This window comes from Astatotilapia calliptera, chromosome 19 (assembly GCF_900246225.1).
Source record: "Astatotilapia calliptera chromosome 19, fAstCal1.2, whole genome shotgun sequence".
Classification (NCBI taxonomy): Eukaryota; Metazoa; Chordata; class Actinopteri; order Cichliformes; family Cichlidae; genus Astatotilapia; species Astatotilapia calliptera.
The window spans coordinates 26,120,059-26,143,656 of NC_039320.1; the positions used below are offsets into that span (position 1 = coordinate 26,120,059).

Sequence of the window (23,598 nt, forward strand, 5' to 3'; positions counted from 1 at the left end):
TATGTCAGGTCCAGAGTCACTGAGCACAGGCAGCATTTGTTTGTCTGGTGTCAATTATGCGCCTCGCAGCTGAAAACGGGTCACGCGATTGAACATATCTCATCGTAAGCCAGCCGTGAATCGGTTATTTTTCTCTCCGTGCACTTTGGTCATTTTGTTTCTAAAAGCCTATTTGAAGAATACAGTTTGATTACACCTAGTTTGTCCCTCCAGCATAATGTCCCGGGAATCTGTGGCCTAGTTGATTCACTGCTTCATCCACAAACTTGAGGTTAAGCAGACTCCGGACAAGACGGTGGCATCCAGCCAGCTCGTGCTTTAGTTAGATGATGTATTTTGATTCTTGCCAAGTAGAGCTCAGACAATCCCTGTTTTATCCCATGATGGAAAATTCGGATCACATACCAAGTCATACAAATCTACAACCACATTTCTTCTCATGTGTACACTTCATCAAATGGGGTGTACATTTTCCTCAGAGTAATTAAAAAGAAATGAATTAGGTGGTCTAAATAAAATGTGCTCCACCATGAAACTGAAAAGAGCGGTGAATGTCTGATATTTAAGCCGCAATTTGTTAGGATTTCTGATCATACCACAGCCTGACGATGCATAATGTAGTGGTTTTCAATTAACTATTCAAGGGCTCTAATGTGAAAACCAAAAAACAGAGCTACAAACGCAGATTTGGCACTCATATCTTATCTTTGAAAGTAAATGTGTGACGCCACAGTTGTTACACAGCGCTGTCGTGTTTCCTCCTGTCAGTTTGATCTGCTGTCATCAGAAACAGCATCCTCGGGGTCCTCTTGTGCTTTTGCTCAAGACTAAAAGGAAACATAAAATGTCCAAAGTCATACCAGTATTGCAATAACAGGAAGTGTGCAGCAGGTAGAGCGCCGTTCGCACCCAGTGGGGTCCATCTGACTGCCAGCGCTCCTCACTGCCAAGAGCTGTGGCTGCGTTCCTGCCTGTGATTTGTCAGTGTCCACTCCAGCATCTGTGTCAATAGCATTCCATAGCCATGTTGACAGAGCGCCGCTGTTTGCTTTAGCCACTACAGACCAGTGGCTCGATTTAGTGTTTGAGGATAATGCCATGAATCCTCGAGGGCCGTCAACTGCATACATTCGTATCCCGAGATTGAGAGCTTATTATCTGTATTAGAGCTGCTTGATATTGATATATATATGGTATCAACATAAATATCCTGTGGTACAGTCAATATGAAAACTTTGCGGAGCAATTCGAAAACGAATTTTGACATCACCACATAAGTTTGAGCAGCCCTGCCTCCACTGAGCGCTCTCTGTAGCACATGTAGCAGAGTATGCAAATCATTGTGGTAGCATCTTTACGGCAAGTTGCTAAGGAGTCCATGAAATACACTTCTGGAAAGCTAATAAGCAGTTATTGCATATTTGTTTGTGTTTAATACATCATATGCAATAGACAGGACTGAGTCTTGTTCAGGGTAATTTGGCATTTTTCAACTAAAGAAATGGGAGCAAAGACTGGCATGTCTTGGCACAGTGTGCAGTGTGTCCTTAAAAAAGTCTGAGGAAACTGGGCGAGTGACAAAACAGGAAGTATTAGGCCTAAAAGAACAGTATATCGGAAAGTCATTTCCTTAAGAAAGAGACCCCCCCCAGCAAAAACCTGATATAGGACCTGGTCCTTCAGCTGATCCATCGACTGTTCATAGAAGCCTCCTGAGAAATGGTGTCAGTGGAAGGGTGGCTGTCAAAATGCTGTTCTTAAGGAAGGGAATGTCTCCAGCCATTGGTAAAACATGGTAAAGCTTCTGATGGGCAACAGCTTCAGTTTTCAGCTTGACGATGATCCCAAACACAGTACCAATACTGTAAAAGTATGGGTGCATAGAAAAACATGGACTGGCCTTCCCAGAACCTGGACCTCAACATTACTGAATCAATGTGCGATTGTCTTGACAGACAATGAAACAAAATGCAGCCAACACCGAAAGGAGACCTTTAAATGTCCGTCATGAAGCCTGGAGCACTATTCCTGAAGACTATTTAAACAAAATTGGCAAGAATGCTTGGATAAGAGAGTTTAGGCTGTCATAAGGTGGTCATACCAAACATTGACTTTCGAGCTTGTTAGAATTGTGCAGACTCTGTTCTTCCATTTATGTCTGCATGTTTCTAAAAATCTCTGAACCCTTTTTGCATTTTTGTAAGAAAATATGAAGAAAAGAGGGATAGCTTGAGACCTGCACAGTACTGTATGCATGTATGTCAAGAACATTGCGTGATAAAACTGTAATATTCAAATATTAATACATCAAAAAATTTTAATTGCTGAAAATTGGTTTCAAGTTTCACTCCAAAATATCAGTATAATATTAGTATCAGTCAGAATTTCCTGTAAGTTGCATGCCACAGTGTTTTTCAGTATTTGAAGTGTCTGGAGGATGTGGGTGGGCTTGTAGAGTGACATAGATTATTTTTCCATGACCATGAAATAACCTCAGTACGTTGTATTTTCAGACTATTGATAAATATTATGCACACATTCATCTCTTAAGTACTGTAAGCCCCATCAGATTTAGTTTGTTTTTCAGCTTTACAAGACATTTCTTTGATGAAGTGTCAGATATTTGCAGTTGGCCTTCTGCACAGTTTTTCCTATTTGCTCATTTTTTATGATTGCTTGCTTTTATTACCTTTTTGAACTGGCTGCGCTATAGTGAACGCACATACTGGACTCTAGATCAGAGACAAAAGGTCTTTTTAGGAAAGCTCTGTATATAGAAATACCAGCTTCACTGGAAAGAGCCATGAACTTGTCTTAAAGGCTTTACCTCAGAGTGAAATTGGGTAAGGATTTAATCTAAGTGATTATATACATTTAGACTAAACAGGTCAGTTTAAAACACAAGAGAAATTGTGCTTGACAGCCCCTACAGGCTCTTAGGTCGGGGCTCTGCTGAAGGAATAGGAGCAACTTGGTTAAAAAGTGAAACTAACGACCCCTCGATTAAATCAATTTAAAGTGGACCCTTGTGTTCAGGCAAAGCCTTTTCTGTTTCTGCCCTTTCGTACACAGGGGGTACATGCCTTGACTTGACTTGCTGATAACTTGATCTCCATCTGTGGTCTCTCTTCAGCTGACTGTCAGCCCCCCTGCCAAAACCGTGGCTCATGCAGCCGGCCACATACTTGCGTGTGTCGCTCAGGCTTCCAGGGCGCCCGCTGTGAAGAGGTGGCTCCAGAACAGGTGTACATCCGTGATAGAGGTGCCCTGAGGCGTGTTCAACCTGGCACCAACCCCTTCCAGAAAGACCAATCACAGAAAAGGCCCTCAGAAAGAGACACCATTGATACCACAAAGGCCAAGACCACACGACCTTCGACTACAAGACAGCCAGCCCACACTGCGTAAGTGATTACCTAACTCTTCTTATTTTAGGCAGAAATAGCCCATAGCTTTGCCAGTGCTCAGAAGACTAAAGCCTTTTCTCAGCTAGAAACTGAGGCCTGCCACACTGGAAAGGTTATGACATACAGCAGGTACTACTCGTGGTTTGCAAGCTATCAGCTAACAAACTAGCAATAACTTATTATTTCATTCATTAGATTTACTGAAAAGTGCAAGAAAGTGTAGAAGGTCCTATATCAGTTTAAAAAAAGAAAAAAAAGCTGAAAATGAGAAAAGCTAAAAAATGTGAATTCATAACTGGCCACTGGAGACTTGTGAATGAGCTCTGACTAACTCTCATGTTACAGGGAATTTAAAAGCATTTTAGCAGCCTGGCACAAAAAACGTTTTTGTCACTTTAGTTTATTTCCTTTCAGGACAGTGATTCATGGGACACGGTGATGCACTGGGTAGTAGGTTGATTATCCCCCCCCCCAAAAAACAAAGGATATTCAGATTATTAAGATACTCCTGCAGCAGTATTGATGCCAACAGTGCCATCTTTGCATCTTCTACCTTACTCACAACTGCTACAGACAGACGAACACAAAGCTCCTCTGCTCACAAAAAGCTGAAGTAGTTAATGTTTATAACACTGAACACTTTATGAAGGTTTTCAGTAAAGATACCGTTTCAACAACACCGAAACTATTAAACCGTTATCTTTAGTGTTAACATGTTGACGATAGCCGTGTTACTATTGGCAATTACCAGATTAGCCATCTGTTGTCATTCATGTAGCAGCTAGCAGACTGTAGTTAGATAAAAGACGAATAATTATTTCAGGCTGAACGGGACACAGATGGAATATTGAGACGTGACAGAGCAGATTATGGACACATAGAGAACCGGGCAGGTTGCTGGCTGTGCAGAGCAGCAGACAAACCGTAGCTGAACTGAGCAGAGAGCTGAGAGTGTGAAAAACTAATCTGAGCAAATAAAGAATACGATTTCAACCTGCTTTTTTATCTCATCATCAGATTTTTCCTTTCACTTCACTGTTGAATGCATGTGAATATACAGCTCTTGTGGTTTTGAGATATTTATTTCAGCTACAATTGCTCTCATACAGACAGGCTTACAGAAAATCGACACGTTGTGCTTTTAGAATTTATCTAAAGGCTCGTGAACAAACAGCAGTTCATTACCAACAACTTTAGTGCTGGATATGTTTACCATTGCAATAAATCAAGCCAGATGACTGGGTTCATATGTTAAATCCTTAATACACACTAAGTAGAACTAATATCAAATAAAGCAAGTATGAATTTTCTGACTTGCTCTGAAAAGTATTAAGTTAAATCTGTAAAAGGTAGGAAAACCTAACATGGTGCGTCCCATGCTATTTGCTCTTAAAATAGTACAAGGAGATTATTTTCTTTCTTTAAGCTTTGACCAGTTCTGCTTGTTCTTGGATTTATTGGAATAACTTTGCGACTATAATGTATCCAGCTAATAATTGCTCAGATGAAGGCCTCTTTCACAGCGCATTCAGCAAATTCTCCAAAGACTGCTAATCAGACAGGCTTAATAGTTTCTTGGCTTGGATGACTGACTGTTTTAGTTCCAATCTTGTTGGAAAAGGCTTTTTGGTTTGATTAATCACTTTACCATGACTAGAGCCATATTTTTGGTCAATGATGTTGAAATGGAGTAATTGTTTCCGGGAATATTTTGATGGATTTTTATTGCTTACAGCTTCAGACTTATCTTGTCAATTTGTGCTCTACTTTGGGCTCGGGCCCAGTGCTTTTCTAATCCGCTCAAAGTCAGTTTAAGTGCCATAATTCGTTTGGGCACTGAGATCATCATTTCCTTTTTTGGACAATTTGTCATTTGGGTAATTTCTCTCCACCAACCCACTGAAAAATGCTCAATTATGTCTGACATTTATGGCGCTCCTCTTGCTAATTGCCAGGGTCTTGTGTCTTTTTGGGCTTTTTCGCTAGTATTATGGAATTATGCTGGATGAACTATGCACGTGTTTGTGGTAGCACAATAAAACTTAACGAAATGTTTTGGCAGATGGTTCATAAAAGAGTTTTTTTCCCTTTCCTCCTTCCTAAAACAATTATCTTGAAGTCATAGTAAATCTTTTAATCAATACAAGACTTCTGAAGATTGCACAGTTGCTATGCATATGTTTGCTTTGTTCTTGACTCACAGGACATATTTGCGTCCTGACTCACTGATCTGGGATAAATAGTGAGACTCGGCTGCAGGTTCAACTTTGTTTCGAAGCCGACAGTGTTTCTGAATCATGAATACCCCAGCTATGACTTTTTCACTGTCGTGTTTCTGCCGAAGCTGACTAACTGCTTGTAAGAAGTGCTATTAAGTTTCCAAATTTCCAAGCATTAGTTGTTGTGACCAACATATTTCTCTGTCATTTTCTGAACAGAATAAATGCTTCGGCCAACATTATAAAATGTCTTCATTTAAACATTAATCAAATAGCTATTAGAATACTTGACTCTGAACACTTCCAGGAAACTATTTGAGCGCTTGTATGATTCACATTTAAAGCTTAGCCCTTGTGAACTGTTGCAGATTTTCTGCATTGTCAGCCTAGAATGATCTTTAAGGGGTGGAACAGTGCTCCCTCTGGAGAAGTGGTAGATGCAAGTCTCGGTTTCATATATCAGGCTGAGGTTCCACTGTTTTCAAAGCCAGGAAAGCGTGAGCAACGTGAGGTCACAGAGAGTGAGAGTAAGCTAGAAAGACTGGTGCCAAGGCTCAATGAAAGAGTAAGAAGACTGGAGAGGGGAGGACAGATGCTCAGGCTGAGATAGATCATGCTGGCCTTGCCCTCACTTATATACTGAGATAGCAGCTTCCCGGTGCATGCAGCATCCAGCCAGTCTCCTGTAATTATTCTACTACAGAAGGTGTGAGGTACTATATATGTCTTACTTGGAGCAGGGTTGGCTTGTTATGTCAGCAGCACCCTGTTACTAACCCTGCCTGTCAAGTGGCGCCAAGAGTAAGAAATAGTGTAGAAAAGGAATGAGTCAAACAAGGAGGGAAAGAACAAAAACAATGATAACAAGAGAAAAAGTCAACAAGGTAACATGAAGTTCCAGGATATACTGTAGTCGGATCTGTTGTAATTCTTCTGTCCAGACACGTTGCTTGGCCTCTTCACTGTCCAGTCAATACTCAGCTTTGAAGCCCAACTGCGCAAATGTCAGGAGGCGGCAGACAGGGAAAGTGTAGTGTCTGCGGCTGAGGTTTGTCAACATCTCTGAGAATCTGATACTTTCCTCAGTTTTCGGCAGGCCAGCAAAACTTCTGAGTCTGGACTCAGGCTTTTTTTGATTAGGCACAGAGTAACCGAAATTCATATTGTGGTTTGGTAAGTTTGTTACAGAGTGTTTTTACTTAACTATTTACTCAGTAACCAAATAGAGAATGTTGCAACATCATCTTTCAAATTGCCATTGCATGAAAGAAATTAGGATGTCAACACTTGACTAAAATATTTATTTTCTTTGGTTTTCCATTTATGTTTTTAATTGTGTTATATAATAAATAAGTAAATATGAAATTACTTGGGCCTCAGACACACAGGCCTAGAGTGTAGCTAATGAACTCCTGCCAACTTCCTGTCTAGGGAAAAAAAATGCATTCCCCACCCAGTTGGTGAGTAGTTGCTAGCTGGAAAGAGGGTGCGCTTGTGATTACTTTGGTCACTAGGAGATTGCTCGTAGTTTGCATGGAAGACACAGACTTGTCTGTATTTACTTTTCAAGCTGTAGAAATGAGGAACTTCAAAGTAAAAGTTTTGCCTTACTGCTGCAACCAACACTTTTTTTCAGTGAAAACTACTAGCAACTACCAGCAACCACTTGCCAACCAGTTGCATAATGCAGACGTTGCCCTAGTGATGGTTAGTTGCCAGGGAGTCACTGATTAGTCTCTAAGCCTGTATGAATGGGGTTGTACCGGTTTTACAGCAATTGGCAGCGACCTCCAGCAATCACTCGCAACTGGTCAGAGAATGCACATTTTTCCTTAGAGACCGGAGGTTTCCAGATGTTCGCCAACAGGTGTGACTGAGGCCTCACTTGAGCATTGTTATGCACAAACAACACAAAATAATTTATTTTGGGATTCAAAATACCTTATCATAATGTTATAATGTAATATTACTCAAGGTTAAAAGAGTCAAATATCACTCTGGAGGTATTCTCACCTTGTGAGGCAGCTGGATTGTTGCAAGACTCAGGAGAAGTTCATCTTACAGTCTACGTATGACTTTTCTGCAGTCAGGCTTCTTTTGAGAACTTTTTTACACCTATCACCCTCTTTTTCTTAAAAGGACCAGATTCATCTGACAGAGCTGCAGTGACTTCTTCCTAGCTTTCAAAGCTCCTCACACCTCGGCTTGCTTTTCCTCTTCTGCACTCTTTGTATCCCACTTTGCTGTTGATGTGGCTGGTGGATGGTGATAGCCAGGTTTTTGAAACTGCTTGGTCTTTGTCTTCCAGGATGGTTCAGTGTACAGTCCATTCCTATTACACGCCCCTGTTAATCCATATCAATTTGATTCTGTCTTCTCCTAAGCTCATGCATGGATCAAAAGTATGTTGTTTTTTTCATGCAAAATTTTATGTTTTCTTGTTGCAAGTCACAGTATTCTGTTAATTTCTAGGCTTCCATCTAGCTTTTTTTTCTCAAAAAAACCTCTTTAAGTTTGTTTAGAAGAAAAAAGAATTAAGCTCATTATTAGCTCATTGTGTAAAAATTGTTTATTCAGTTACCTATTCAGATGTTTAGCCCAACTAAGCCAAATAAGCCAAATGTCTTTACATCTGTACAGGCAGCCAGTTAGCCAGCATCATATACAGTATGCCAAATGCGTGCTTATCAACAGTGCTTGACTGTTTGAGCGGCAGCTCAGCATCTGTCCGATCTCATGACCAACCAAGTTAAGGTCTTATAATTTTGTCCTCATCTCTCTGCATTTCCTTCTAGTCTTTGTACATTTATGAAGTAGAATAAATCAAATCTGCCAAAAAATGTGGAATATTTAAAAATCATTCACATGTCTTCTCTTCAGTTAAGACCCTCACCTTCTATTCATGGCCACGTGTCTTTATGTTGACCTAGGTTTGACTATGAATAATTTATCTAAATTATTTTTATCACATATTTTTTAACTTCTTATTTATTAGAAATGATCTCATCCATGGTGATAATTTCTTCCATCAAGAAAAACTGTTTCTTTTGTTGTCTGCCTTTTTTTGTGGGGGGACTGAGAATAAAGTGCACCATGAATACCCCCACTGAATGAATTTATGCTTGACGGCATAAAATAAAAGTCTTGGTGGGATGGACAAAACATATGAGGAGCCTCCTTTGCTGTGGGATTCTGGGAAGCACAATTCCTTGTCATACTCCCTCCTCCTGTATTCCTGTCTTCAGTCTTAAGCCTCTCTTCCGACCCCCTTCAGCTTTGTCCCAAATGTCCTAACTGCCTGTTTTGTGGGATTAACCATAAAACGTAAAACTCAGCACATTGTATATGGCAAGCCAATAACTGCTTCCTCCTCTGACCTGTAGAACAAATGCATTTCAGTGTTTCTTGTAATGTCTGTGGTGGGATGTCAGCATTAGATTCTGTAGATCACAGTTGGCCCCTGGTATGAAGGTCAGGGCCAATGATCATGTGTAAAGGGTGTATTCACCACCACCACCATGAGTCCTTCATATAATCTTCACTGCCTTGCCGTTCTCTGACATCAGTTCTCTGCAGGAAACAAAGCTGGGTAGAGCAGGATGTATGCTGCATGCAGGTTTCCCCTCTAAAGGTCATCTCTCTCTGGTCTGTTACATGATCTGACTCAGGGCCAGCGTCGGCAGCTACATAGATAACAAAGCTGCAATTCATACCACATAGAATTCAAGCCGTTATGTTTAGACTAGACTTCAGGTCTGAAGACTTTCACAGTAGAAAATAAATGACACACTTTCAGCAAAAGAAAGTACATTATTCTAGCTATAGTGATACATCGTGGTGCCCATGATGGTACTGCTACTATACCCTTCTGTAACATGGTGGTTTGTACCTTACTGAGATTATGCTTAAACCTCAGTTTTACACAGTGCAGTGACATTGTACAATATGAAACCTTTTAGAAACGTACAAACCAATTAACCTCACATATATTTGAACTGTGGGACGGAAACCCACCAGAAACAGGCCCCATAATTTGTTTTTGGTCAAACGTAATGTCTTCTAATTTTGGAGAAAAGGCAGATTTCTAGGCCTGAGGTAGAGTTTCCACTTTTATCTGTCCAAAGTTCACTGTTTAATGTGAGAAGAAAAATCAGACCAGTAAATTAAAGCCAACACTTCAGTTGATTTTTGATTGTCATCCATCGTTTTCCACTTACCCAATGCAGGGCCTATCCAGCAGCCATAAGGCAGGAAGCAGAGTGCACTCTGCATAGGTCTAATACAGAGAGAAAGACAACCATTCGCTCTCACATTCACACCAATTTAGATAAACCAAACTCCACCAAATTCATGTAGCTGGACTGCGTGCGGAAGCAGGAATAGTCAGAGAGAACCTACAAACATGACACGGAAAGCCCAAATGGTTGGAGGTAAACCCAGGACCTCTTTGCTGTGAGGCAACAGTGCTAATCCACCAAACCACTGCTCCACATAGCGTAGCAGGAGTTTTATTCTTTCATTTTAGATTGTGGTGGCACACAGATAATTTGACTGTTACAGTGAACCCTAAAACATCTTGTTCATAGACAGACAATGTAAAGCAAATTGAACAAAGTGATCACACTGATTATATTGAATGATTGCAGCCACAATGCTAATAGTAATTTAATCAAATTTATTATCATTGTTAGAATAAGTATAAAACATATAATACAATCAATCTGATTAATAATCACTATGATGTGCTCAAAATGTACAACATAAAGTCGTTCAGTATTGTCAGATTCAGTCTTTTCACAAAAAATGATTCAGTGCAGTCAGGTAGGAAATATAACTTTGGGTTTAAATGCCACTAATATTGGAAGTAGTGGATAAAACGAAATTGGATCATTGTGTCATCAACACTGGTTCTTTGTTTGAATTTCCTCACAAGTAATTCACTTGAATTACTACAAGAAAAAGAAAAACGCCCAGTGTTCTGGTCATACGTACAGGTTCTCTGCTTATATCGGCCCCACCATTTTCCTAGTGACTAATAGGGCTGGCGGTTATGTGGCTTGTTGACTCAAGGCTTTGTACATAGCCACACAGCCATTTCTCAGAGGAAACTGTGGTTGTAGTGGGAGTTTTCCATGTTAATCATGGATCACTGGTTGCTTTCACTCCCACTCCAGACAAACCACACCACCAGCGCTGCTGGGACTTGTCAAAATCCCCTAGGTGTACTCTGCACCTGCGCTGAATTATTGTTTTGCTGTTATCGCCAGTTTTCTTAGGAGCAATGATCACAATGCTTGCCGAGGAATTTCAGGTATCAGACGCAAGAGAGACAAAGAGCTTAAATGCAGAAAGGCAGGAGTGGATATTCGCTCAGGAAGCCTCTGTTAATACAACTGAGTTGAGAGGATAATAAATTAAGAGCAGCCCAAATCCCACATTAGCTTTACATCACATGTTGCACTTGAAACTTATAACTTTGATCAGATAAGTGTTTTCTTATGACTGAAACATATATCCAAGGCTCAGCCTGGGAAAGTTTTCTGACTGTATCACCTGGCAGTCTGCTTTGCTACTCAAAGAAGAACTGTATAGAATCATCCTCTTTTTTTGGCTGCTCCCAAAAACAAGGAGAGCTACACAGGAAGTATGGTTAAAGTATAGTAAAGGGGTAAAAGTTAATTCCAGCAGGTTGTGTGTGCTGCTCTCCTCTGAATAGGGCTCTCTTCTAAACCAGGCATATGACTGCATGTCTAGAGGACTGATTTGTCTCCCGGCATGGGAGTGAAATTGTGTGGAGTCAGGTTCACCGGCTTTCTGCTTGTTTATACAGTATTTTGTGCTGATGTTGCAAACTTGACATGTACCCTGAAGCTCAATCCCTGGTGAGCTTTTTTTTTTAAAATTTGTGAATGGCCCAGGGCTTTCTGGAGTATGGCTTAAGGTCATCTGTTGTGGTTTTACAGGACTTGATGTGGTATTGGAGGATGCAGGGGGTCCCTTTGCTTTTGCATTAATATGCCAGAGTAGAGCTATGGAGGCTACACTGTCCTTAAGTGAACCCTCCACATGATAGAAAAGGCGTGTTAAATTCGTCTCAGCGTGAAATAGTAAAGATTGATCAGCTATTTTTCATTACACTTATTACTATGCACATCTAAATGTATTCTAGATTGCTGTATGTGAGCAATTTTAACACACAACAATACTAACCGAGCCAGGCCAGGAAGAGTTGGTGTTTTTTTTTTCCTACAATCACAGAGCCAAACGAGTCCCATGAGTGTTTGGCTTCCTGCTAGGCCAGAGGGAACAAAGGACCATAGAGAACTCAGCAGTCAGCATGGGACAGATATGTCTTTCTCTCCCCCGTCCCACCTCTCCTAAAGCCCCATCTGAAACACTCTCTCTGAGTCGCCGTGCCAGCGGGCTCTGCGTCCGTGGCCAAATCCACCTCATCAAGCTGGCCTGTGCAGATGCAGCTGTCGGACGGACAAATACTGTACAGCAATTATAGAAAGAAAGAAGCACGCCTGTCCCGGAATGCTCTCCGGCCTCCACCTCCGGCACTGAGGCAGATGGAGATAGCATCAATCAGACACATCTCCCAGATATGGGGCATGGTGTTGAAAGCATGAATTAGCAGTATGGCTATGCATGGGACCAGTTAATCCATTCAGATGTCAGGATGTAGGGTTCCTGTGGGTTCCACTGGGGGATGAAGTAGACCTCCAAAAGTTTAAAACTATACAAAAGTAGACCTCCAAAAGCGGGACTTGTTCATGTCTACATTTCTGCCCTGTGGTCCCTGTAAAATTTCTTTTCAAACCAGCATTATATTCCAATTCAAAAATTTGCTTAATCACTCTTCTAAATGGAAACCCTTTTTGGCTTATCGTGAAAGCAGTCTGACATATGACTCTGACCAGCATATATAGCCTCAGTCAGCAGTTGGTAATGGCTCTTCCTGCTGACCTGTCTTGCGGCATTTTTACTAAGTTAATGATCAGAGCAACTACAATAAACGGGAGAATATTAAATGGCTTCTCAGCTCACCAGGCCTGCAGGCATTTTGGTTCTGGCCCCTGAACCACAGCAACCACACTGATTTTCTTTCATCCAGACTCACTGCTTCCTGGATTTGAAAACCCTGCTTTTTAAATGCTGAGGCGAAAACTTGGCACATTGGCACGGCTACTGCCTGCCCCCTCCCACCCCCCGGAGATAAAAAAAGGGAGCTGATTATTTCACAGGTGCTGGCCTGCGCTGCGTTTGAGCAGACGGCAGGAGTCATGTGTTTTGATCATGTAATGTCGGCAAACCTCAGTGAGGTCAGATTTACAGAAAATCTATTTTCATGCAGACGCTGGGGGAAGTTATACCTATAAAATTAAGTGGAACTTCATCTCTTCATTTGTCTGCGCGGCACTTCGGCTGATCCGAATAACAGTCTTTGCTCAGTCAATTTCTCAAGACCCTTTTCTGCTTTCCATGGTGCACCAGGCCCAGTTGTTGCACTAATATAAGACTCTTCCCCTGGGGGAGAATAAAAAGCTTTCTGAATCAATCCAGCCCCACTGTAACTCATTTCACCCAGGCTCTGGCTGCTACTAGTGGGATTCCTGGAAGGCCGTCCAGACAGAGAGAACATGATTTAATCCAGCCTCCGTGGCTGGTGCGATAAGCCCTTAGACACACCCATATTTTCACAAGGGGGAATATTCTGCCAGGACCCACAATTATCCAAGTCATAATGACTAGAGATGTTATCAAAGAAAGACTGGGCCTTAATTGCTCACTGATGTTTGGCCTTATGCGGCCACGTATACGAGAAAAACCTGTTTTAGTAGAGAGGAGCTTATCGTTAAAGCAATGCACATGTTCCAGTGACTAGGTGTTTCCTTTTATTCATACTTTATATTATGGGACAGATGTTGGACCACTGGCACTTCTGGCACATTTAAATTGAATTTCAAAGGTGCACTCAGTTAAAATTTGTTCATTTTCATATACAGTGGAAAGAGAAAAAGTCACGAATATTGGAAAAATTCTTTATTTTTTCTTGCCACAACTTAAATGAATAGACCGTTATCACTCTCTTGCCTGTGCAGCACATTTAAGCTTGGTCGAGGAGGAGATGAGGCATATTTTGTGACCCGTTAAGATATTTGCTTCAATCTAAGACTCAGATATCAGCATGATTATCCTGCAAAAGATGCTGCGACAAAAGCCAAGACTCTGGAGGTCAAAACATTTACTACCAGACATTAAACATTCACAAAAAGCTGTAATTTAGGGTAAGACTTTAATGTGACAGAGGCTGGTGTTGAGTTATTTTTGAAGTTTCACTGAGCACAAACTTTACCACTATGCCATTGCATGACCTTGTTGCTATGAGGAAGGACACAACAACAATAAAATGAAAGTGTCCTTGGGGTTGGATATTATATTTATTGGTGCATGTTTAGGATCAGACCTCAGGGTTTTATTGAAAGAAACACACAGGGACCTCGGTGGCGAATGATGAATGGATGAGAGTGTTCTCCATAAAGTCTGAGGAATGAGATGTGTGACCGCAGTGGGGTTTTGGCCACCGGTGGTGCAGATGGTTTGGTGCGTTGACTGGGTTGGTAAGAAAGAATAAATTCTGTTTCAGACTTCTTTCACCTCCTAAAATACACCAAGGCTGTTAAGTCAGACCAAAGTCTCCTAACCAAGCATCTCCCCCATTTTCCTGGGGGGCGGGGGAGATCGAATATGGCAAAACAAGGCTATGATTTCAAAGCAAAAACCAAAATAGACTCAAAATATCCAATGAGTAATTAATTTCTTATCAAATATCAGATACAAACAGCTCAGATTTAGCTAAATCAAATTCTGAAGCAAACAAGTCATAGTTGGCAACGAGACTCTTAGCCATCCTTCAAGTATCATTACTGCTAATCTGGAATATTTTCTATTTTCCTTGCTACATTGTGGTTGGAGTCTTGGACCATCACACAGATTCACAACACTACTGGGATTTGAATAGCAAAACACGAACAAGAGTCAAGTGTGTATGTCTTTGCTAATGTTCTTGAATAACACCTCCTGGGACTAGTTTCAACAGTGTGCACTCTCCCTCCTTGTCTGCAGGCTTTAGTCTGTGTAATGCGGAGCACCATCTGCTGTAGAGATTTTGCTGAAAAATGTCCTTGCTGACGTTCTCAATTGTAAAATATTGTACACAAAGATGGATGATTTCTGTCTGTTTCAAAGATGTTCTCGGTTTAATGTTTTTTTTGTTTGTTTGTTAGCTGCGTGGCTAATTCTTTCCGAGTTCAGATCTCGTAACCGTTACTTTGCCGCATAGTAGGAACCTTTGGAAAGCTTTGGAAAATGGCCAGCATACTTTGTTATACCCCAAACTTTTTGTACCCCCTCGCAAAGTGCGCCGTACAGTTCACAGTGCTCCCTCTTTGACTGCGAAAGTGCACGTCTGTCGTGAATACGCTCATAAATCTTCTCTTTTCTTTGTTGCCAACAACAGTGTTTGCAGTGGTTGAGTAGTACAAGGTTTTCATTGTTTCAGCTGCTGTTTGCACATTTTTTCCCAGTTTTGTGCTCCCCCCCCCCTTCAGTTTGAGCGATGATATGCATATCCAAACATAACTTTTTGAGCCGAACAACAGCGTTTAGCGCTTCCTCTGAATGAAATGGATGTGAGTAAACTTTGATTTACACTTGGTCTTTGATGACCGTCATTTATTTCCCCATTTAACAAGTAGGCTTCAAATTGCCCTAATTATGCTCAGCTCTTATGTAATAAGGGTTCTTTTGGCTGATGTTCCATGTTGGAAAGAGGTAAATGGAGCTATTTAACTTTTTGTTTAAATAAGAAGAATAATGACTCGATTTTCCTCAGCGCTATTGAGTGACTCTTGTTGATTGGTTTTAAACCTGCTGATGGATTCAGAGGTTTGCCACTCATCGCTCCAGAGGTTATGTCCTACTCCACAGAAAGAAAACTAAAACTGGACCAAGTGACAAGGCTGAGAGCCACTGTGACCCAGACTGGGATGCTCGTGCCAGACACTTCTGCCTACTGTCAGACTGTCTTGTTTTGACAGTCTCGTCAAAGCCAAATGGCTCCATCTAACAAGCAGACAAGCTCTTCGTATCAGCCTATTTTCTGCATTAGCTACTAGAAGTCAACAACCCAAGCCATTACATGTGGCTACAGACTTTGGTATTCTCAAACAAATCAAAATGAAAAATGTGCTATACCAGGTTGGACATGTGCTGAGCTTCAAGTGGTGAGCAAGCTAGTGAAAAACCATTTAATATCACACAGTCCTGACCTTTCCAACTTATTCAGCATCCTGAGGCCAGAAAAAACGGTTTCTGCCTGAAATACGTTAAACTGACAAGTGTGCTTTATATAGCAAGGAGATTTATAGAGACAGTGGGTAATGAAAGCGCCTCAGAGACAGAACTGTTAGTGAATGAATCAGCTGTGGCCCATACATTACTGCGCTGTGCTTCACATAAACACTTATCCGGCGTCGTCATGCAGTGTGGGCTACGGAGACAGTTTAAGGTGTAAACAGTTCTTGAAGATCTGGGTCACTGCATGCATGTGTGTGTGAGCGAGTGCTCGGGGTGAGCAGGATCATTAGATAAATCTTGAATTTCTGTCGGAGCAAAAGGCTAGACACCGGGCAACTTACAGAAACAACAGTCACCACTGGGATGGTTGGAAGCGGTGCTTTTCGAGCAACTGCTGTTGGAGTTTCGTGGTGCTTAAACAAATCCAGATAGCTGACTTTATCCACATTTATCCTCGCCCTTCCACAGATCACAGTCTTAACATGAAAATTCATGCTACACCTGCTATTTTGTTTGGAAGCGTCACTGAGTTGGAGGATCTGTAGTCCTTTTGACTGTCCTCCAGTTCTTGATATTGGCTTGTTTTCACAGTGCTTAACTGTGTACTGTTTGTGCTCCAAAAATGCCTCCTCTCCAACTCATTTGAGCCTGACGAGGCTGGAACAGGCATTCACGCCGGCTGTCATGCCTTTGTGAGAGCTAATGTTCACATATTGTAATGCTAAATGAGTTCAAAGATACAGTATGTCGCAAGCTGAGTGCCAAATAATACTTTTTGCAGTGTTTTGGAAGTGTTGCAGTGTTGATTCATGTAGAGCTTATATTCTTGGCCCCGAATGTGATTTGTAATTTCTTCAGATGTGATGAGGTTTAGCTTTAAATGTTTTCCATGCATGTGAAATGAATGATAATGAGTGATAGTGGACACTGACAGTTACTTCATGTCTTAGTTGGAGGCTTCCTTTGCTGTCAGATACGAGCTGATGCTTTGATCAAGTGTTTGGATCAAGATTTATCAGAATTCGTTCTCTCTCGGTGAATATAATTACCGAGCACATGTTCTGAACATGAATTATTTCATTTCATGGGCTTAACTCAGACAAACTTTGCACTATATGGTAGTGTCCAAGCACAGAGCATCTATAACTATAAAATGGATATAACCTCATTTTACTTTATGATTTCAGAAGCTTGCACTACTTTGGGCCTTGCTAGTGAAATCATAAATTACATTATGTGTGCTTATTTTGGAGAGTGATATCTGATGACTACCAATTTTACGTCTGCATGTGAAGTGCTGCAATTGTGCTTTAGGGAGATGGCGGGGTCTTTCTCATGCTATAAAAGCGTCTCACCAGAAAGTCAGATTTAATATCTGGTATACCGGCATGTACATTTTACTGATGCTTTAGCATACGCCCACCCACTGCCTGCTTCTAAAGCTTGCATTGGATTTGAGAATGGTATTTCCAGTCTTGGTGTCAGTTCATATTTACTGTTTTTGTTAAAAGGTTCTGATTATTCAGAAAGGGAAGTAGATGTCCCTGCAACCTTTCAGTATTTAAATAACATGAAGCAGTACTAGTCAAATTTCTGGAGATCTGAGTAAGTTCTTATCTGTCTTTTGGTGTCAGCTCTTGGGTTTCTACGCTTCATTATTAGTACCTGCTTGGGCTCCTTTTGCCTGCTTTAAATCTTCAAACAAGGTGCCGGAGTATCCCTCAGAGATTTTGGTCCATATTGACATGATATCATCACACAGTTGCTGCACATCCACATTATTACTCTCCTGTTCCTCAGGCTCAACACAGCAGGATAGATTCATACTTTTATGTTGTTTTCACTCATTTCTGATTGTAACATCCTAATCTTACTGTAGAAATTTAGACTCATCTGACCAGGCAATATTGTTCCACTTTTCTGCTGCCAAATTTTAGCGAACCCACGTGAATCTTAAACTAAGTTTCCTGTCTTTAGCTGCCTTAGTCAAAAGTTCAGCTTTTTGTGCATTCAGAGATGCTCTTTTGCATAGCTTTGGCATTTGAGTTACTGTTGCCTTCTGACCATTCTGCTTTGACCTCTGTGATCAATAAGGTCTTTTAAACCAGAGAACTGCTGCTCACAAGATTCTCCCTTTCTCACCACAAACCCATGAGATGGATGTGTAGAAACCCCCAGTAAATCAGTAGTTTCTGAAATACTCAGAACAGCCTATCTGGCACCAACAGCTATCCCATTTAGAAGCAACAAAGCCACTTAAATCCCCTACTCGGTTTGAACTTAAGGCAGGTCGTCTTGACTATGTTTACTTGCCTAAATGCATCGAGTCACTGCCATGTGATTGGCTGATTAGTAATTGTCCTTGACAGTTGAAAGGTTGTACCTAATAAAGTGACCAGGCAAGTGAATGTGTTTCCTCTTTACCAACCTATATTACATGCTAGCGTTGTCTGTTCTGATTGGTGCTTGGTGAGAGCTTTTTGGATTTCATAAATGCTAAGTAGCTTTGTTGAACTGAAAAGTGTCAGATGATACCAGCTGCTGAAAGACTGAGAACTACGCAGCTATTATTTTTTTTTCCCATTCATTTTTATTTGCCTTATTTCAGAATTTGTACCATGTGCTCAGCAGCTCTGTTATTGCTGACTTAAGTGATTTAATTAAAACTGTATGGCCATTGCTTGATACCCCAAACATTACTTCCATCTGTCTGTACAGCCCATGTCCCATGTAAACTTCGAAATTGCTTTCAAGTCACCCAGAACAAGGGAGGGGAATGATTCCGCTTTAAGCCACAGAGGCCTTGACGTCAGAGTGAGGTTGTGCTTGCCCCGTGTGCTCCCTGATCTGCAGGCAGAGAGGGTAAACATGAGCTCACACTGGGAGGAAACCACTTTGCCATTGAACATACGAGAGGTAGACAGAGCAACATCTGGCTAGGCCTAGGAAGTGAGGCAGGATGCTTGCAGGTCAGGTGTCACTGTTAGTGATGGAAAAACCCAATCACATTTGAGCATGGAAGCGTAATGGTCTTTTGCCACCTCCTGTCCACCGTTATTACCTTGGCAGTAGCACCTCTTGTTTCCCTGTGTCACATCCTTTCTCCAAAATCTGCCCATATCTACGACAGCTGGGACATGGTGTGTCTGTGTTTGCTTTTGTGTGGACAAATATGCATTTTTGTGCGTGTGCGCACATGTTTATTTGCTTGATTATTGTTGTGAGTGTGTGTGGGGGTTAACAGAGCTGATTTGTGATGTGTGGTTTAAAAAAACAGTTTTGTACAAGTGTTTATTTGATCTATCCAGCATAGCTCACCTTTGTCCTTCACTGCCTGTCTGTCAGGGCAGATCAGTGGGATCCAGATGTTTTTTTTTTGTTTGTTTGTTTGTTTTTTTGCAGGGCTGAATCCCGGCATTCCAAAATCAGTCTTAGACCCAGGTAGGCTTGTCTGCCTGTCTGTCTGAGAGGCACGCGCCTCCTCCAGGTCACTCACATGAGCTCAACTTCCAGGTCGTGCAACACTGGCTCAGTAATTGACCCAAATGAAATGCTCACTGGGGAAAAAACTTGGCCCCTTGCAGCCCTGGTCGAGCTTTGTTCGTCGACCCCAGTTTTAATACTTCCTCCAGTTCAACGCAACACTCAGGATGTTGCTCTCTGGTTGGCCACAGTCAGACAAAACAAGGAGTTCATAATCTAGTCATGCAGACACAATGTGTGATGGAAAGATCTGATGTGTTTAATCACACACTTTTCTAAGACGAGCCACACACAGACTCTCTTTGGCTGCCTAATATTTTGTTGGCCAATCTATTCCTGTGAAATGGCTTTAAGATGTCTGCAGTGTGCTGTCATATGTACACTGATACAATGGTGGGTGGTCATTTTAACCATGTTCAAAGATTCAAAGAAGAAGGTCCGCTTGTGTGAGCCAAAAGTTCGACCTTCAGACTGCCGTTACTGTTTTCTTCTCTTGGATTCGTGCAGGAGAGGACCAAACAGAGATCTCTGCATACGATTATTCGACACGTTTTTTGTGGGTGACAGTAGAGACTTTTGTTCTCGTACAACATTTGACTGAAAGACTAAGTCCACTAATAAGCAGGTAATGAGCGTAATATTTACAGAGAATAGATGTCCAACTGATTTGAGAAGCTGACAAAACAAGAAACTGAGTTTTGTTTAAAAGATTTAAAGTTTGTTTTTGGAACCTCAAAACCGGGAAGTTGAGGATGTGGTGCTCACAAGCACATGAGTCTGTTTGCAGAACCCGACAACCAATCAGAAGTAAGTTTGCTTACTGAGAGGATGGCCTGAAAGATATGGGAGCTAAAATAACTTGTTTCTGATGGTGATAAAACTGAGGGATTGCATACAAATAAATAATAGCTGTTCTAGTGGAGATCCAGAATAACAGTATGGCGCTGAGAATACAGTGTTAGGCCCACTGTTATTTTATTTTAGCATTGTAGTGCTTAAAGAATGATTCAGTAAAATCAGTTCCATTAAACTTCAATGTTTATTCTATAAAATTGATTAAGTATGATTAAGTAATCTATGAGCTAGATGCCATGTTTGTCTCTTAGGAGTCCTACTTTCTGTTGCACACACTGAGCACACTTACACTCATGGTGACGCGTATAAGATGCTCATGGGTGTATCTTTGTGACTGCATATATGTGTGTGTGGGACGTTAGCTTTTGTCTGAGGTCATGTGTTTATGGCCTTGTGATAATTTACAGGACCCAAGTGAGACGGGGACCCCCTGACTCCTCCCCTCAGCAGACCGGGACCTCCCGTACTGTGAAACGTTATCCATCATCCTCTGGGCCTATAACCTCCAACGCTCTGCCCAATGGCAATGGCTACTCTAACGGCAACGAGCACGGGAACTGGTATGGAAACAGGAACGGGCATACCAACACACATTCCCACAATACTCACAGGCCAACCAGCAACAGCCAGCTGCACGGACAGTTCAGCAATGCATTATTACCAGCAGGTAAGTGTAATGAGACGGAATACATGTATGTCTTCCACTAGAATATTTGTGAATATCATAAATCGTGGCTCTGTTATCATTTCACATCCTCTGCCCCTAGCTACCTCAAAACAAATGCAATCGCTACGAATGCCTGACGAAATTCAGAGTGACCACAATACATGCATATACTTCCTGTGGTGTCATTGTTCAACATTAGCCACGAGGAAAAATTGGCAGCGTCCCAGGATGCACTTCCTTTCTCCCTCTGTCCAAACACCTCACACCCTCTGTGGTCTTCATCACATGCACAGACGTTTCGTATCAAAGCTATTGCAGTTTGAGCATGTGCGAGATTGCGCAGTTACGTACTTCAGAACCTTTGGGAATTTACTCAGACACTTCTCTGACATGATAGACACTGGACCCTGGTTGCTGTTGGAAATGTGATGTGAACGTCACCAGTTTTTCCCCCCCTTCTCTTTGATCCAACGTGCACAGCTGTCTGCCGTTCCACATCCTCCTGTTTTTAGCCACGTACCGCAGCGACGGCTGTTGAACAGCTTCCCACCATTACACAGTGCTCACCTACACTCTCTTTGTTTCCTTCACCCATACACATATCCAAAACACCTTCTCTCAAAGATAAAGGGCTTGGAGCCTAGCCCAAAAACCTAATAGCCTTCTCCCCCCCCCCCCTTTTTTTTTTTTATTTCTTTTGCTGGTCTGTGGCACATCGCACGTTCAGCTGCAGCGTGCCACTGGCCAACCGTCAGCACACACCCTCGCACTTATAAACCTCCCTTTTGCCCAGACGGGGAGTGTGTCACAGTGAAGCTGAAGGTGGAAGGATGCAGCTCGTCTCTAGCCTGTCTCTGCTGCTGCCCCTTCTCAACCAGGTGTGTGTGTGTTTTCCAGGGGCCAACCTCACCTCCAACCTGGATCGCATCAAGATCGTCTTCACACCTATGATGTGCCGCAGGGTGTGCTCTGGAGGGCGTTGCTATAATAGCTGCGAGAAGGGAGACATGACCGAGGTCTACAGCGAGACCTCGCCCCATCAGCAGCCGAAGAACCAGGGCTTCCGACTCTGTGAGTGTCGACCCCGGCCCTCTGACTATCAGCAATGCCTGTCTGCCTGCTTATCTCTGTGATACTGCTCTGTGTTGTCCCTGAGTGTCTCTCGTTCTCCCTTTCGATTCTCCCACACAGTCTGTGTTTGGTATCTCATTCTTTTTTTTATTGGGTGAGCTAGATAAAATGGGCATGCTGTCTGTTCTGAATACCAATCTTAGACAGGAGGCAGAGTGGTGTAGATTAAGCATGAGAGCTATGCTGAAAACTTTCACTGTCAAAGAAAAAGACGGACAGGGGAGAGCAGATTAAAAGCAAGCTCTGTAAAAGGGGCCTAATCTCCCCTTGTACACAGACACGTGGACCTAGTGGTCCCACGCTCCCCAACACTTAGCCCCATCCCTTTTGCGGTTTACACCTCGCAGTTGGCCTCGCCGTTAACCGTTTAACATGCTCTCTGGGAGGGCAGGAATGGATGAAAAAGGAGAGGGAGAGGCTGAAAAGAGAGAAAGAGTAGCAGCATGAACAGGGTTTTACAGGGATTACATTAAACCTGTCATTTATCCAGAGGGCTTTGCTCCAAATTCACACAGGAGTGTCCATGGGATAGCAGGGGGCGGCTAGTGCCAAGACGAGGGTCGTACCCCCTGCGTGTTTCTGAGTTTTCTCATCAGGTTTAATGGTCCAGCTTAGACCTCAGACTAATTATGGATTAGAGATGAAGGGCGCGCATACCACACACATACATATATAGATCCGCTCCAGTTACAACTCTCATAAATATAAACTCAAACAACGATACAAACATGCAAACAACCCTCACCGAAATGCACTAGCTTATTTAGGGAGGACATCGCAGGCTTATGAATATATAAACAGGTCGATGTTGCAGATTTATGTGCACATTAGCAGGGTTTTGGAACACGGTGTAGATATTCTAAACACTTCAGCATCCTGGCAGAGACCCTTCACGAGATTACATTCCCGGCATTTCCACTTTTTCCTCAGTGGTTAGTTTTTATGTCCCACTTTTATTCTCAAACAAAAAACAAAAATCCCCTGTCTTCGTTATGTAAAAGCATGCGTTAAAGAGCACATTAAAAAGAGATTGCTTTCCATTTAGGCTCGCATCCTGTTATTGCTCGGGCCTGCGTGTTCGTCCAGGAATGTCAAGTGGACAGCAAACAGTTATCTCATGCTGTTGTTACGTTGCTTAAACGGCGCAGTAAAAACAGCGCAGTAAAAACGGCTGGATAATTGCAGCAGTGCCTCTCGATGCACAGCCTGTGTACAACACTTACTTAAAGCTGATATTAGATTGGTAGAAGTCTGTTTATTGGGTGAGAAGTGTGTGCGCATGTGCGTCTCGCTCGTTAGAGGTTGTTAAATGGACAGAAAGATAGGCAGACATGGAACCTGCTGCGGAAAGTCGACAGTAGGATGTTGTCTAAGAATAGTTCCTGCCCCATACCAGGGTGGGACTGGCCTGACACAGACCAGTGCAGACATGCATCCAACACTGAGAGGTTTTAATAGCCCTCCTTGAGTTGAT

The 23,598-nt window shown here is 42.1% G+C and overlaps 1 protein-coding gene across 2 annotated transcripts in view; it reads left to right on the forward strand.

Moving 5' to 3' along the window:
* The window catches only part of LOC113011632 (latent-transforming growth factor beta-binding protein 2), an 89,184-nt gene that overhangs the window by 14,154 nt on the left and 51,432 nt on the right, over positions 1-23,598 (forward strand). For both annotated transcript variants that reach the window (XM_026151208.1, XM_026151207.1), the window contains exons 3-5: positions 3,134-3,404; positions 20,734-20,993; positions 21,891-22,064. In XM_026151208.1, coding sequence (XP_026006993.1) covers positions 3,134-3,404; positions 20,734-20,993; positions 21,891-22,064 — 705 coding nt within the window. The remainder of the gene's footprint in view (positions 1-3,133; positions 3,405-20,733; positions 20,994-21,890; positions 22,065-23,598) is intronic.